Source organism: Scylla paramamosain, chromosome 19, assembly GCF_035594125.1.
Source record: "Scylla paramamosain isolate STU-SP2022 chromosome 19, ASM3559412v1, whole genome shotgun sequence".
Taxonomy (NCBI): domain Eukaryota; kingdom Metazoa; phylum Arthropoda; class Malacostraca; order Decapoda; family Portunidae; genus Scylla; species Scylla paramamosain.
In genome coordinates this window covers 11886142-11903641 of record NC_087169.1, presented here as the reverse complement: position 1 = coordinate 11903641, position 17500 = coordinate 11886142, and the positions used below count along the sequence as shown (strand labels likewise).

The window sequence follows — 17500 nt, the reverse complement described above, 5'->3', positions numbered from 1 at the left end:
TTTTTTTCACTATTTTTCTTTTTTGTGAGGTGTGGAGGCAGAAAATGCAAGGCGTCGACTGAAGGACCTGGAGGGAATTTCAACAAGGAAGGAGGCGGCGGTGACGAAGATGACAGGGAGGAGGAGGAGGAGGAGGAGGAGGAGGAGGAGGAGGAGGAGGAGGAGGAGGGACACATGGAACGAATAAACATCAGTAGACCTGCTAGTGGGAGTAAAAAAGGAAAGGCGGCGGCGGCGGAGGCGGCGACGACGAAGAAGAAAAGCTATTTCATAAGAGAAAAGTAAAAATTAAAAAAGAAACAGAAGAAGAAAAAGATGAAGAAAAATATACATACACGTAATAAAGTGAAGAAAAATTCAGTGGGAGCATAAATAAAACAACCAAAATCTAACACACCAAAACAATAGGAAATGTAGAGATGAAGAAAAATCTCCCTAAAAATAACCACAAAAACATAAACAGGAGACCAAATCACCAAGAAAAACACGATAAAGGAAAAAAAAAACACCGAAACAGGAGAAAATAATAATCGGTCTAAAAATAAGCACACCAACAACAAACAAAACAACACACAAGACACCAAACCCTTACAAACAATGGCCCGTATACTGAAACACTTTGCTCCCTCATCACGACTATTTTCAGAGGCCACACAGAAGATTAGTCGGATCCTCATGAGTGCTTCTCCAGTTAATAATGTAGAAAGCTTATCAATCTGTCACTAGAACCATAAAAACACACTTAAAAACCCGTGTAACTTCAATTAACCTTACGAATATAGTGGAGTGGTGCGTTTCAAAATAAAGGCCAATGACGTACGGGCTTCGTTGGTGAAACACTGCATGTGATGAGCGGCGATAACTTATGTAAGCAGGAGAGAGACACAGGTATGCACAGGTATAGGTAACACAGCTCCACCTGGCTTACCAAATGACTGCCTTGGATTGGACGTCTGATGCGTGTGTGGATTATGAGGAGGAGGAGGAGGAGGAGGAGGAGGAGGAGGAGGAGGAGGAGGAGGAGGAGGAGGAGGAGGAGGAGGATGAGGAGGAGGAGGAGGAGGAGGTGGTGGTGGTGGTGAGAGGGAGAGGTGGTAGCGGTAAAGACAAAAGAAAATACCAGTTGACAAGAGAAAAGAGAATGAAGAATAAGGCAAAACAAGAAAAATAAATTATAACAGCTGAAAAATAAGATATGAAGAACAACACTAAGACAGAAATACTTAATGATAACGAATAAAGAAGAAAAACAGGAGGAGAATAGGAAGAGGAAGAAGAAGAGGAGGAGGAGCTCAATTCACAAAGGAAACATATACTTACAAGATGCAGACATTTGAGATCAAGGAAGAAAGAAAAGAACGAAGGAAAAAAAAAAAGAAGAAAGAAGAGACAACAAGCAGGTGGTGATTTGAGCCACGAGAGAAGTGGAGGAGGAGGAGGAGGAGGAGGAGGAGGAGGAGGAGGAGGAGGAGGAGGAGGAGGAGGAGGAGGAGGAGTGATGGAAGACCTGAGGGGATGATGAAGGAGGGGAGAATAAGGAGGCAAAGAGGGAAGTGTGTGATAAAACCCAGAATAATGGGGAAGAATACGATGGAAGAGAAAATTTAAATGAAGATGGAAGAAAAGGGAAAAAAAGGGGGGGGGAGAGAGAGAGAGAGAGAGAGAGAGAGAGAGAGAGAGAGAGAGAGAGAGAGAGAGAGACGCAGGGGATTTTACTCGTAACAAACATTATATAAAATGCCAACAGAAAAAAAAAAGGTAAACAAACAAAAAATGTGGTTTACCTAATCTAATCAAGGCCGAATCTCTCTCTCTCTCTCTCTCTCTCTCTCTCTCTCTCTCTCTCTCTCTCTCTCTCTCTCTCTCTAATTAGCACTTCCCTTCCCAATCACGTTAAGTGGAGGCATGATAAAGGGAGAGGAGAGGGGAATGAGGGAGAGGTGAGGCCGGTGGAGGGGAGGAGAGGCCAGGAAAGGGGGAAAAAGGGAAGGAAAGGAGGGAGGGAAGGTAAAACAGAAGGGAAGGAGGGAGGTATGGATGAGTGGAAAGAGGTAGGAGGAAAGAGGACGAGAGAGAAAGAAGGATAAACTGGAAGGAAAGAAGAGGAGGGGACGACTGGAAAGATGAAGAAAAGAGAGAGAGAGAGAGAGAGAGAGAGAGAGAGAGAGAGAGAGAGAGAGAGAGAGAGAGAGAGAGAGAGAGAGAGAGAGAGAGAGAGAGAGAGAGAGAGAGAGACGAAAATTGGAGGAAACAAAGCACGTAAAACTCACTTAAGTAATAAACAAAGAAGGAATTGATGGAAAAAAAAAATTAAAAGGGGGAAAGATGAATAGCGGGAAAATTATTAATCGAGGGGAGATGAAGAGGAGGGGGACAGAAGAGAGCAAGCCACGGTGTTGTACGTTAGGTAAGGGACCTATATAAACTTGACTTACCCAACCTAACATAAGTAGCTTACCTTTATCTTACCTTACCTTAACTAACCTTACCTAACCTTACCTAACCTAATCTAACCAAACATAACATTATCTTTCTTTAACTCACCTTACGTAAACTAACCTAACCTACCCAAACTTAAGCAAACCAAACCCAACCTAACCTAACCTAACCTAAGCAAACCTAACCCACTGAAACCTAACCAAACCTAACCAAACCAAACCGAACCTAAACTAACCAAACCGAACCAACCTTTATGAAACCTCCCCTTTAGCTTACGTCTACCAGTGCAGGGGTGAGGCTCAAAAGGCAGGTAAGGGAGCGTAAAGGGAAGCAGGGGAGGGTAAGAGTGAGTTAAGGTGTGGGAGGGTGCAGAGGTGTAAGGGGTAGACGTGTTTACCTGCGCTTCATCAAGGTCTCTAAGGCACACACCTGCCAGTCTGGATATTAAATTGGAGTGAGTTTGCATAAAGACTGACTATAACTGGACGCTCTCTCTCTCCCTCTCTCTCTCTCTCTCTCTCTCTCTCTCTCTCTCTCTCTCTCTCTCTCTCTCTCTCTCTCTCTCTCCGAACTGTCACTCTCCATCCCCTTATCTCCCTCACCTGACCATTCTCTCTCTCTCTCTCTCTCTCTCTCTCTCTCTCTCTCTCTCTCTCTCTCTCTCTCTCTCTCTCTCTCTCTCTCTCCCCTCTTGCAACCATTAACCAACGTGACATTTAATTATTAATGAAATGTATTGATTTTATGTTTTACTCACTCTCTCTCTCTCTCTCTCTCTCTCTCTCTCTCTCTCTCTCTCTCTCTCTCTCTCTCTCTCTCTCTCTCTCTCTCTCTCTCTCTGGGTGTGTGTGTGTGTGTGTGTGTGTGTGTGTGTGTGTGTGTGTGTGTGTGTGTGTGTGTGTGTGTGTGTGTTTGCTTTCATCATTAATGGTTTTACTTCCTTTTTTTTTGCCTCCTTTCTCTCTCTCTCTCTCTCTCTCTCTCTCTCTCTCTCTCTCTCTCTCTCTCTCTCTCTCTCTCTCTCTCCCTCCCTCCCTCCCCTCTTCACACCTCCCGCCCTCCCTTCCTCCTTCCTTCCCTTCCCTTACTTCCTTCTTTTCTACACCTAACTGAAACAGACAGAGCGTGGAGAAGACCAGTTCCTACACCCTTTTCTCCTCCTCCTCCTCCTCCTCCTCCTCCTCCTCCTCCTCCCTCCTTCCTTCTATTTCTCTTGCCACGACTCTCCTCCCTCCACTTGCACACACAAATTTTCTCATCTTCTTAAAACATCTTCTTTTTTAAGAGAGAGAGAGAGAGAGAGAGAGAGAGAGAGAGAGAGAGAGAGAGAGAGAGAGAGAGAGAGAGAGAGAGAGAGAGAGAGAGAGAGACCTTGTCATACATCATAAAAAGAAAAAAAGCCTACACAATAAGACAGGTGACTGGCGATAACACACACACACACACACACACACACACACACACACACACACACACACACACACACACACACACACACACACACACACAATAAATTAATAGATAAAGCACTGATTACTGATTGCTACCACCACCACATCATCATAAACCTGTCAAAACACACCTGTTACTACCATCACCACAACTACCACCACCACCACTACCACTATCTCTTGCAACATGAAGCACAAATAAATAAATGAATAAATAAATGAGTAACTAAACACACAATATTGTATTCCCTCATCTTACGATAACCAAATAGAACATAATAATAATAATAATAATAATAATAATAATAATAAGAAGAAGAAGAAGAAGAAGAAGAAGAAGAAGAAGAAGAAGAAGAAGAAGAAGAAGAAGAAGAAGAAGAAGAAGAAGAAGAAGAAGAAGAAGAAGAAGAAGAAGAAGAAGAAGAAGAAGAAGAAGAAGAAGAAGAAGAAGAAGAAGAAGAAGAACAACAACAACAACAACAACAACAACAACAACGTTTTTTTCAAATAAAAACAAAACAATAAACAAATTCCATATTTTCACCTATCTGACCACCTTCCTATGGCCCAGGTGTGTGTGTGTGTGTGTGTGTGTGTGTGTGTGTGTGTGTGTGTGTGTGTGTGTGTGTGTGTGTGTGTGTGTGTGTGTGTGTGTGTGTGTGTGTGTGAGCGCCAGTACCCCGCGTCGCCTACACACTCAGGTAACCTAACACTAATTGGGATAAGCTCACCTGCCTACACACAGCCAATGGCATTTATGTAAACCAGTTCCCGTGTAAAGCGTAAGCAAATGTGCGCCTATCTTATCACCTCCGCCCCTCCCACACCCTTAATCGCTCTATCGCCATCCCCAATGCATAATCACTCGCTTATATAATTCGTCCTCACTTTCCATGCCGTTTTCACTAGTAAGCCTTCACTTGTTACCTGGCTAGGCGAAAACACTTTTTTTCTATCTCCTTTTCTCACCTTTAATCACACCTGCTGAAGCACAAATTTACCTTTCTTTTAAGTGTTTGTGTATCTCTCACGTCAAATATTTTTCTTTAAATTGTTTTTTTTTTCTAAATGTCTTACTTTTATATATTTTCATACTATTTTCATATCTTGTTTTCTTTCCCTTCGTACGTGCTTGTTTGTCTTCGTTTCTGTGTTTCGTCTCTCTTCATCTGTAACTTGACTGATAACTGTTTCTATGTATGACTTGTCTTCCTTCAGTTTGTCCCTACTCCTTTACATTCCATTTTTTTTTCTTTTTTCTTCCCTAAACTTTAATTTCCGCTAAGATTTATCAGAACCTTGATTTTATGAGGACAAAGGACACGATTTTATTGTCTTCATCTATTCTTTTCATCTTCACCATTGTTCTTACTCAAAACATCATCCATTTGTTTGTTTATTTACTATTTTTTTCTTTTTGCTTTATTATATCCACTTCAAAAATCCGCCTTCAGTTTCTCACAATTTCACCTGTACATACGATACTTGTGTGTGTTTGTTTCTCTATTTGCCTCTTAGCATTCCTCTCCATTCGTTCAGACACACCTGGCTCCCTTAATTAACCAGGAAGCAGGTGGATTCCTCCCCACACCTGCAAATGTTTGCCTCCTTTCCTTCCCATCCTTTTCTCCCTTCACCCCTCCTTACCTTATCTTCCTATGTCAACACTACTCTCTCTCTCTCTCTCTCTCTCTCTCTCTCTCTCTCTCTCTCTCTCTCTCTCTCTCTCTCTCTCTCACTTCTCCGTATACTAGGACCACAACAAAGTAGGCTGGCAGGTTAGGTAAGGTTAGGTAAGGTTAGGTTACGTATGGTAAGCTGAAGTTAGGTTAGGTTACGTATGGTAAGCTAAGGTAAAGTTACAAGGTCCTGAGGTTATAAGGTACGGTAAGGTAAAGCAAGGTTAAGTAGGTAACAAACACCCGCTCTTTCTCACTATGTAAACGTGACGAAAGGTTTCTGCTCTCTCTCTCTCTCTCTCTCTCTCTCTCTCTCTCTCTCTCTCTCTCTCTCTCTCTCTCTCTCTCTCTCTCTCTCTCTCTCTCTCTCTCTCTCTCTCTCTCTCTTTCACGCACACAAGACAAAGCCATGAACACTGCAGGAGCTTCGGGTTACAAAATACCCTGAGCAGATTAATTCACGATGTCCACCCGTGAATGGGAAGCCTGGACGTGACAAAGAGTACGTGAGTGGATAAGTGGGTGGTGCGTGAGTCACTGGCTGGGTGGAAGAGGCGAGGGTGATGGTGGTGGTGGTGGTGGTGGTAGTAGTAGTAGTAGTAGTAGTAGTAGTAGTAGTAGTAGTAGTAGTAGTAGTAGTAGTAGTAGTAGTAGTAGTAGTAGTAGTTGTTGTTGTTGTTGTTGTTGTTTTATAGTAGTAGTAGTAGTAGTAGTAGTAGTAGTAGTTGATGTTGTAGAGAAGAAGAAGAAGAAGAAAAAAAAATAGAAAAGAAAAGGAAAAAGTATTAATAGCGGTAGTAATAGAATAAACAAGTAGGTGGTCAGCATGCACTAATCAGGTAGATGGCAGTATGCAGGTAAAGGTGTAAAGATGCAACGTGTATGGAGAGGCAGGTAGAAGAAAGACAAGAAAGAGAAGGCACCAACATTAGGCAGTAGACAGCAGATTGCAATTAGGTAAGTGGCAGAGAAAGTGTACAACAATTATGGGAGGGAAAAGTAGTAGTTTTTGTAGTTACTGTTGTGTGTGTGTGTGTGTGTGTGTGTGTGTGTGTGTGTGTGTGTGTGTGTGTGTGTGTGTGTGTGTGTGTGTGTGTGTGTGTGTGTATGGTTAGCCAAGGTGGTGTTTGTTGTCGAGGAGAGAAAAGGGAAGTGGAGGAGGATTGTGGGCACAGCTTGAGGAGGAGGAGGAGGAGGAGGAGGAGGAACCATGGAGGTGCATGTGGGCGAAGGTGAAGATAGCAAAAATTCTCTCTCTCTCTCTCTCTCTCTCTCTCTCTCTCTCTCTACGCCCACCGTCCTACATCCCCCTTTTTATATACTTAGATACTACAAGCTTACGCCTCCATCCCGCCCACGGCAACACGCAGACACCTGCCCGTGTGTGTGTGTGTGTGTGTGTGTGTGTGTGTGTGTGTGTGTGTGTGTGTGTAGGAAAGATACTCGTCTCCCTAAAAATAAATAAATAAATAAATAAATAAATAAATAAAAAATAGAAAAATAAATAAAAAAAATAACGAAAAAAGAGAAAAAGAAAAGAAAATCTTAATTTAATCATACTTAAAGGAGGAGGAGGAGGAGGAGTAGGAGGAGGAGGAGGAGGAGGAGGAGGAGGGAAAACTGGATAGGGAAAATTGATTGTAAAGGGAAGGAAGGAGGGGAGGAAAAACGGCAGGAGAGGAGGTAGGTAAAGGACAGGAGGAGGAGGAGGAGGAGGAGGAGGAGGAGGAGGAGGAGGAGGAGGAGGAGGAGGAGGAGGAGGAGGAGGAGGAGTCGAAGTGGCGATGATGTGTAAAGGGCTAAAGAAGGGGAAGTGAGAAGAGAGGGAGGGAGGGGGAGGGAAGGAGAGGGAAGAGGAGGGAAGGGGAGAATGAGAGAGAAAGAGAAGAGGATGCTGAAAAGAGTAAAAAACAAACCACGGCCTTCTACTTGATCCTCTCTCTCTCTCTCTCTCTCTCTCTCTCTCTCTCTCTCTCTCTCTCTCTCTCTCTCTGACAACACCAAAGCATCCACGCCGTGACAAAAATCTGAAAAATGTAATAAAAACAAAAATATACTTCTCTCTCCCTTTTTCCGTTCCTCCCCCCTTCACCCATCACCCATTAACTCCCCCCTCACCTAGTAGGCCTACACGCTCACCCCCCTTGCCCATTCACCCCAGCCTATGCCTATAAATCACCCCCCCCACTCCCGGACACCCTAGGAACGCCCACCCCACGAGAGAGAGAGAGAGAGAGAGAGAGAGAGAGAGAGAGAGAGAGAGAGAGAGACCCCACACCACCGCCGCCTTTCACACTCCCTCACTTTATGTGGTCGTAAAAAATGGGAAAGACTTGATTGGATGGCCAGGTAGATAGCAGGTATAGGTAGATAACACAAGGATATTCACCTTGATATAGGGGGATAGGTGAGGTGAGGTGAAGCAAGGTGAGGTGAGGTAATGTTAAGCTAAGTTAGGTGAGGTTTGGTAAGATTAGGTTCAGTTAGGTTAGAAAACAGTGACACCTCTGTGATAAATAAAGATGAAACAAGACAAGAAGGTAAATAGAAAAGAAAACAGTAATAATTTTGTGATAAATCAAGACGAAACAAGAAAATATGGAAAATAAGAAGAAATCAGTGATAAATAAAGAAGGAACAGGAAAATAAGATAAAGCCGGCATCACACTTGCACATTTTCTGTCATCTCTGGTTTCCGTCAGCTTTTGTCTCTTTCCGTCGTCTTTTTCCGTCTGCATCGTCAAACGCAAGTGATCGCCTTGCCGGAGGAGAGCTGTCAACTTTTGTTGTCAAATGTAAATTCATGTTTATAATATAGAGATAGTGTATACTAAGTAAACGTTATTGTAAAAAGAACAAAAAAAAAAAAAGAATTAAACAGATAAAAAAAGTGATAAATAAAGACAGAAGAAAATATGGCAAATAAAAGAAGAAAACAGTGACGTCTCAGTGATAAGACGAATGAATAGATGGCCACTTTGTCTTGACGTGTACACCTGCACACCACGGTTTGTAAGTGTATCCTTCACGAGAGAAAAAACCCGGCAAGCTGATACAAGAGAGAGAGAGAGAGAGAGAGAGAGAGAGAGAGAGAGAGAGAGAGAGAGAGAGAGAGAGAGAGAGAGAGAGAGAGAGAGAGAGAGAGAGAGAGACTGACTCATCCAATTACCACAACTGTTATGACAATAAAATAATGGTTGAGGAAGTAGCTGTAGGAGTATAGGAGTTGTACGAGTAGGTGGTGGTGGTGATGGTAATAGTAGTAGTAGTAGTAGCAGAATCACCACTACCACTACCACTACTACTACTACTACTACTACTACTACTACCACCACCACCACCACAACTCAGGAGCAGGGAATTAAGATCACAAAGACTGAAAAAAAAAAGAAAATGACAAAAATGATGATATAGATGATAACTAAACTACAGAGAGAGAGAGAGAGAGAGAGAGAGAGAGAGAGAGAGAGAGAGAGAGAGAGAGAGAGAGAGAGAGAGAGAGAGAGAGAGAGAGAGAGAGAGAGCACCCCACCTACCACCACCCCCTCCCCCCTCCCCCCCACGGGTCACGTCCACACGGCAGCCTCATCTCCCCATCATCTGATACGCGGTTCATGTGTGTACCTGTGTGCGTTTGGGCCTTTTGTGTGTGTGTGTGTGTGTGTGTGTGTGTGTGTGTGTGTGTGTGTGTGTGTGTGTGTGTGTGTGTGTGTGTGTGTTGACAAGTACTGGACGGAGATAAGGAAAGTATATGAGTAAGTGAAAGGTTGAAAGAATGAATGAAGGAAGGAAAGGATGGAAGAAAAAAAGAGGAAGATAAAAAATATATACATGAAAAGCTGAAAGACTGAAAGGAAGGAATGAACGAATGAAAGAAAGAAGGGGAGGGAAGGGGAGGGGAATGAAGGAGGGAGGGATGGGGAGGGGAGTGAAGGAGGAAGGGAAGCGGATAAAAATTAAGGAAGGCAAGTAAAATACTGAAGGAAGAAAGAATGAATGAAAAAATATATACATGAAAAAATTCAAACAATGAGGAAGGAAAGTGACCATTGTGTTGAAATTCCACAAAAAAAGCAAAAAAATAAAGAATAAAACAAAACATAACGCACAATACGTTAAAACAATAAAAAAAATAAATACACAAAGAAGACACAATAAAAAAAAACGAGACAAAAAGAAACTATGATAACAGTTAAAGTTTAATAAAAAAAATACAAAAACAACTCCACAATTTCTTCCAATTTGCCTTCATCACACAATTGCTCTCCTCCTCCACCACCACCACCACCACCACCACCATGACCTCCTCCTCCTCCTCCTCCTCCTCCTCCTCCTCCTCCTCTCACAAGGCATCCTCCAACATCACCAGAGCACCCATTCCCCTTCCCTATTACGCCCCAGAGGCCCATTTTCCGGGGAGGGGAATGGGAGGAGAGGGAAACAGGGGGAGGACGGGGAAGAGGGAGTAAGAAGAAGAATAGGGTGAAGGAGAGAAGTAAAAAGCGAAAAAAAAAAGCAAAGGAAGAGAAGGAAAGGGAGAAGGGAGGAAAAAGGAAAGGGGAAGGAGAAATAAAAGCGGTGGACAGAGAGAATAACAGGAAAATGGAGATATAAGAAAAAAAAACATAAACAGGAGAAATGGACGATAATGAAGGGAGAAGAGAAGGGGAAAAGACGAAAAAAAAAGAAAAACACAAACAGAACGAAAGAGATGGGAAAGGAAAGGGAAACGAACAGGAAGGAAAGAGAGGAGGGGCGAGAGAAGGGGGAGGAAGGAGAGGGAGACGAATAATGGAAGGGAGAGAAGAGAGGGAAAGAGGGAAAGTATGTTGATAAGAGTTAATATCCCTCCCTGTCCCTCTCATTTTCCCCCTCTCCCTCCCTTCGTTTTTTTTTTTTTTTGCTTGCCTCTCCCTCATTCCTTTATTCCTCCTCCCACCCTCTCCCTCCTCTTACTGATTATTGAAGCTTATGAAGAGTCAATATATGGTTGATGTTTGTTTACTCTCTCTCTCTCTCTCTCTCTCTCTCTCTCTCTCTCTCTCTCTCTCTCTCTCGTGCATACATAAACAACCACTTTAATTATAATAAACATACATAATTAAAGAATAACTTATAATAACGTTAATTAACAAGTCGTGCACACACACAGACACAAACACACACACACACACACACACACACACACACACACACACACACACACACACACAGTAGAGGGGAAAAAGGGGAGAGAGAGAGAGAGAGAGAGAGAGAGAGAGAGAGAGAGAGAGAGAGAGAGAGAGAGAGAGAGAGAGAGAGAGAGAGAGAGAGAGAGAGAGAGAGAAAATGAGAACAATGAGGTAAGAGGAGGAAGAGGAAAGAAAATAAGTAAATGAGAAGTAAATGAGGAAAGGGAAGGAGAAGAGACAGGAGGAAAGAAGGAAGAGTGTAGAGGGAGAATTAAAAGGTTAACTGGGGAAAGAAATACAATAACAACAACAACTACTATTACTACTACTACTCCAATCGCAGCTTAACGAGCGACGTTTCCTCCTCCTCCTCCCGCCCTTCATCTCCCTCGTCAATTCTCCTCTTTAATTTGACTTATCCCCCCTTCATATTAATCTCAACCACCCATCCCATCCCATCCCCCCCCCACTCTCCCATTCCCCTCAATATAAACAATAACACGTACTCTCTCCCTCCCCTGGCCCCCACTCTCCCTTAAGCCCACCATACAGTCCACCCTCCATACAAACACTACCCTCCCTCCCTCCCTCCCTCCCTCCCTTTCCAGACCTACCAAACTGCAAAAAAATTAAGGTTCACACACACACACACACACACACACACACACACACACACACACACACACACACACACACACACACACACTGCTCACATGTACAGTACTATACATGAATTCTTTTATTAGGACAGGCGTAAATTGAAGGCAGGTGTTTATAAGTGATAAAATATATAGGTAACTCACACAACTTACCTGACATTTGAGAATACAGGTAAATATACAACAACAAATAATAAAGTTAATAATTGGAAGGCTATAGATCAATTAGGAAAGTAAATGAAAAAAAAAAAACATGAAAACCAATTAAACAAACAGTAAGGTTTATGGAACAAGGAAAAGATAATGAGGCTGAGAGTGTAACAGATAGCATTTAAATCTGATAAGAGATTAGAGAAGTGGCAATACAGAAGCACGACAGATGAAAGATGGACAGGTGATGCAGGTAACACGTGCAGAAAGGAGAGGAGAGAGGAGAGAGGGAGGGCGGAAGGAGTGCGTTTGGGAGATGCAGGTGTGTGGGTGTGTGAGGAGATGCAGGTGCAGTGAGGTCGAGAGGGAGGGCGGGAAGGAGGGAAGGAAGGAGGGAGGGGGAGGAGGATGGGGGTTGAGGAAGGAGCAAGGGAATGCAAGGGTAAATTGTAAAGGAAAGGAGAGGGCAATAGGAAGGCAGGGAGAATTACAAGAGAAGACTGTATGAAGACAGGAGAGGGGGTAATGAGGAAAGAAAGCAGAATGTTGGAGGAAGGAAAGGACAAAGTGGAAGTATGAAGGAATGTAGTGGAAGAAGGGAGAAGGCGAGGAGAGGAGAAAGGAAGGAGGAAGAGAGGAGAGGAGAGGAATGAGGACGGGAGGAGAGGAGAGGAGAGGAGAGGAGAGGAGAGGAGAGGAAAGGAAGGAAAGGAAAGGAAAGGAAAGGAAAGGAGAGGAGAGGAGAGGAGAGGAGAGGAGAGGAGAGGAGAGGAGATGAACGTGACAGATGACAGAGGCCCGAGCTTCCCTACCTTGAGTCTGTTGATCTCCATCTTAAGCGCTGCAATCTCCTGCTTCTTAGACTCGGAATTCCTCACCAGGTCCGAGATGGTCTTCTCCAGATGGGCCTTCTCCGGGAATGTGGCGGGGGCGGGAACGGGGGCGGGGACTGGAACTGGGGCTGGGGCAGCAGCGGGAGCAGCCTCAGGCCCCTTGGAGGCTGGCGGGGCGGCGTTCTCCTTCCCCTTAGCATCCATCTTCTTCCCTTTGGATGTGGATTGTGTTTTCTTCTCCTCCTTCAGCGTGGGCAGGGGTTGCATGTCCTGCCCCGCGGCGCCCTTCTTGCCGGTGCCCTTTTCCCCTGGGACACCGGCAGCAGAGGCGGAGGAGCCCTTGGACCCTTGGTGGTGGCTGCCCGCACCGCCGTGGTCCTTGGACATCCTACGGAAGAGGGATTTGAATCTGAGCGACATGGTGGCGACGGGTACGGCGTGGCTGCTGCTGCTGCTCCTGGTGGCTGCAAGAGGGTGGCGTGCCGCGCCACCATCTGTCCCGCCCTTGCCGCTGCCACCACCTGTTGCTATCGCCGGCAGGGCCTCCACACGCGGCCCTCACCAGCTCAGGCTCCCCTTTAGGACAGTACACCGCCTAGCTGTGTTTTAATCCCGTGGGCTTGTGTCCATGGGCGTGGCAGGCGCGAGGAGGGTCCGCCAGGTGTGTCTGTGTCTGTGTGTGTGTGTGTGTATGTGTGAAGGGAGGGGTGGAGGCAAGGGGAAGGGTAGCAGGGAGCGAGCAGCCCTCACTCACACACCGGGCTTCACCCACTCAATCAAGCCTCGTGGGAACATCAATAGACGTATCTTGGCTTCCACTATCACAGTTCAATATCTCTCTCACCACCACCACCTCATCCACACTCATTGCAATGCCACCGACCACATCATTTGCACTCCCGTAACCACCAGTAATTCCTCGTTACAGCGAAACAGGCGTGACATAATCCCAAGCAAGGCGCTGAGAGAATCCCTCGGGAGCTTGTCGTCAGTACTGATCCTCGGTTCTCCCTCTCTAGCAGCCTGTAAACTCCCCCGGTGCCTCCCTCTAGTCAAATCCCCAGGGAGGAATGCGTAGTCCTTCCTCAGCCGCCGCTGTCTTCACACTGACCCAACGAATGCTAGCCCAACCCGCCCCTCCAGTCTTCACCACCACCACCACCACCTCCCCTCTCCCCCGCGACTCTCCACCACACCACCACCTCCATTACCGCCGCCACGTGCCTTCCACACCCTTGCAAATCATGCCACGTACACGCCACTTCAACCTGCGTCAAACGAGCCATTAAAGCACGGGGAACATCACACGGAAAGACGACAAAATGTGAAGATGATAAAAGGGCGAAGTGGCATCTATGTGACTACTTTATGTTGCCATTTCGAGTGACCCTTTAAGCAGGTGGTTGGCTACTGCTACTGCTCAGCGTCATACACACACACATACACGTACGCATACACACACATCCAAACAGCCATTAATAACCCCAGGGAGTCATTAGGTCTTTGGAAACCCAATGTGATGTCGTTATGGTATTCAATTCTACACTACCACCACCGCCGCCGCCCCCTTGGAATTATGGCGGTACCTTGCAACTTTATCTGGTTGATGACAAGCTCGTGTGTGTGTGTGTGTGTGTGTGTGTGTGTGTAACCACTTGTCATGTATGTACGCTTGTGTATGCATTATTTTAAGCATGCCCATATGCAGTATGTGTAGGATGCTCGTGTGTGTGTGTGTGTGTGTGTGTGTGTGTGTGTGTGTGTGTGTGTGGCAGCTTCCCTCTAGCCCCAGGTCTGATAATGAGAGTGAAGGAGGGGGAGGGGAGGTATAGGTTGTTATAATAACTACACACACACACACACACACACACACTTAGCAACCTAAACCTAGCTTTCATTTTCAGCATGAGGTAACTGCATACGCGCAGGAGAGAGAGAGAGAGAGAGAGAGAGAGAGAGAGAGAGAGAGAGAGAGAGAGAGAGTCGCATTCCCTGTCTCCTTTGATAGAGAGGTTCCGATAAGACTTGCTCTCCCCTTCCTTAACTGCAGGAGGGAGAGGGAGGGAGAATAAGAGGAGGAAAGAGGGGAGAGTGATAGGAAGGAAAAAGGTTAGAGAGGGTGGAGGGAGGGAAGCGTGACAAGTAAGAAAATCTCTCTCTCTCTCTCTCTCTCTCTCTCTCTCTCTCTCTCTCTCTCTCTCTCTCTGCTTTAACTTAACTGGCTCGCTCCTTTCCTTTCTGCTTGTGTGTGTGTGTGTGTGTGTGTGTGTGGCAATATCCCGCATCAATAACCACGCCACTTCTCAATGTTTGCCACAGATGGTTAACAAACACATACTATATATTTACTATTCCATGACGTCCATTGGTCTGTTCGGAAAGCCGTGACGTCAAGTATCTTTCCCAAGCGCATAGGCAACGTGAGGTTACATGAATCATCGTACATTAATACTATGGAGTGACGAAATGTCTGCTTTGGAAGGACTGGTTGAATGCGCTTCTGACTGGTCAACTTTCTGACCCAAATACGGTAAGATTAAAATAAGTAGGTAACTAAATAATAACTGAATGAGTGAGGAAGTAACAAACTCAATAGATAAATAGATACGTAAATAACTAAATAAAGACAGATAAATAAATAGCCAAACAGACAAATATAAAGAAAGACAGATAGATATAGATATGTGGAGAAAGAAAGGAAACAGGCAGTTTTTTAACTGGATTTCTTTTTCATAATTTTCATTATTCGAGTTGATCTACGTGTTTCTGAACTAAATTTGTAACAGACTGATATGAAAATTTTGGTACTTAACGGAAAACTATGCCTTTCCATTATTATCGTTATTATTATTATTATTATTATTATTATTATTATTATTATTATTATTATTACTACTACTACTACTACTATTAGTAGTAGTAGTAGTAGTAGTAGTAGTACTAGTAGTAGTAGCTGTTGTTGTTACAGTCACGCCACTTCTCACTTAAATAAGGAAGAAATATAATAATTATTTAATGTGAACTAAAAAATTACGGAATAATTATATCTTGACCTGATGGAGAACGAAGTTGAAAATTTTATAACCTTATTTATTGTCAAACCTCGAGTCCTTTGACATTACAGAGAGAGAGAGAGAGAGAGAGAGAGAGAGAGAGAGAGAGAGAGAGAGAGAGAGAGAGAGAGAGAGTCCTGACTCAGAACACTTCAATCGCTTCACAATGCTTCGTAATCATAACACGAAAGCAATCAAAGTCAAATTCCTTATAGACTCCCCAGCCTTGCCTCCACTATTCCTGTTCCATTCTCTAGCCAAAACCACGCGTTACCAGCGGGCGTCACCTGCACCACTCCCATTATGGCAAACCAAGGCCTCTCTGGCATTAACTGTTGTAATGTACTGCACATCCTTGCCTCCTCCTTCTACGGGTTATACGTGTTTTTGTGTGTTTATATTTTGATCTACATGTCTCCGGGTGTTTATTGGTATTATTATTATCATTATTGTATTGGTGAATGAAAAAAATAACAAATAAACAAATAAACGAATGAATTATAAAAGTAAAACAACAATTACTCTCAATATCTTCTGTTCATTCGCACTACATAATGTTTCCGGGGCTATTACTAGTTAGATATATAAGATAACTGTTTGTGGATTCAACGAAGGAAGCTGCTAATTATCTAAGTGTGACACCTATAATACCTGTTATGAGAGGAGAAGGAGGAGGAGTACCAGTATGACTCATGTAACCCTTTAATCACCCACCCCTAACAGACAAGTCCTCAATACCGACAATTAACAAGACAGGTGTGCATGGGGGGAAACAGGAGACAGGTGAGAGATAGGTAAGATAGGTAAGAGGATGTTCAAGAGGAAGAAAGGAGCTAAAGAGGTATACAGGTAAGACATTGATGAGAGATATAAGTTGAGGAGGGGCAGGTAAGACAGGTAGATAGCAGGCAGGTGAGAGACAAGTGTTCAAGGGAAGCAGGTAAGACAGGTAGATAGATAGGACATACTTAAGAAACCCTACTAGACCCCTACATACTGGTGGTGATTTAGCTGAGTTAATGGGATCAGACTTGTGTTGCTGACTGTGTGTGTGTGTGTGTGTGTGTGTGTGTGTGTGTGTGTGTGTGTATCCTGGAACTTCAAACTGGCTGTCTTTTGCTCTCCTTAATGACACGTATTTAATGAGGGTGTTCAAAAGGTGTAGAAAAAAATGTCTCGAGGTGTGTGTGTGTGTGTGTGTGTGTGTGTGTGTGTGTGTGTGTGTGTGTGTGTGTGTGTGTGTGTGTGTGTGTGTGTGTGTGTGTGTGTGTGTGTGTGCGCAAATAAGGTAATGCATTTATTTTTCTTCTTATTTTTCATTAGTTTAACCTTTTTAATAGTTATTGCATTTTTTTAGGTTTCAAACAGCAACAGAGGAGGAGGAGGAGGAGGAGGAGGAGGAGGAGGAGGAGGAAGAGGAGGAGGAGGAGAAGAAGAAGAAGAAGAAGAAGAAGAAGAAGAAGAAGAAGAAGAAGAAGAAGAAGAAGAAGAAGAAGAAGAAGAAGAAGAAGAAGAAGAAGAAGAAGAAGAAGAAGAAGAAGAAGAAGAAGAAAAAGAAGAAGAACAACAACAACAACAACAACAACAACAACAACAACAACAACAACAACAACAACAACAACAACAACAACAACAACAACCAAAAGAACAAGAAAGAAAAAAAAAGGCCCAACAAACATATAAACTTCAATTTCAATCAAGTCTTCCCAAATGAACTGGTTTGCTAATGAAAGGAAGATCTCAAGTTTCTGTTGTGGTTGAAAGTGTGTGTGTGTGTGTGTGTGTGTGTGTGTGTGTGTGTGTGTGTGTGTGTGTGTGTGTGTGTGTGTGTGTGTGTGTGTGTACTTGGGACTTCCTAGTTGGACAGCATACCTCAGCATACTCCTTTACCCTTAACCATAACACACACACACACACACACACACACACACACACACACACACAGTTCCTACACATGTTACTAATTCTATCAGTTCTTACTCAGCTGGCCAGGGAAGATCAGTCACTATTGCCTAATGAAGCAAAGAAGTTCAAATTGATTTATGGTATTACTGAATTACATAAT

General features: G+C 44.0%; 1 protein-coding gene across 10 annotated transcripts in view; it reads right to left on the bottom strand.

Annotated features, from left to right (window-relative positions):
- LOC135109636 (cytospin-A-like) overlaps positions 1-17500 on the bottom strand; it is a 200230-nt gene that overhangs the window by 32218 nt on the left and 150512 nt on the right. For 9 of the 10 annotated variants that reach the window (XM_064021096.1, XM_064021098.1, XM_064021091.1 and 6 more), the window contains one exon: positions 12362-12770. In XM_064021096.1, coding sequence (XP_063877166.1) covers positions 12362-12770 — 409 coding nt within the window. Of the gene's footprint in view, positions 1-12361; positions 13493-17500 lie in introns of those variants that run through there. The other variant, XM_064021101.1, reaches the window with a different exon arrangement.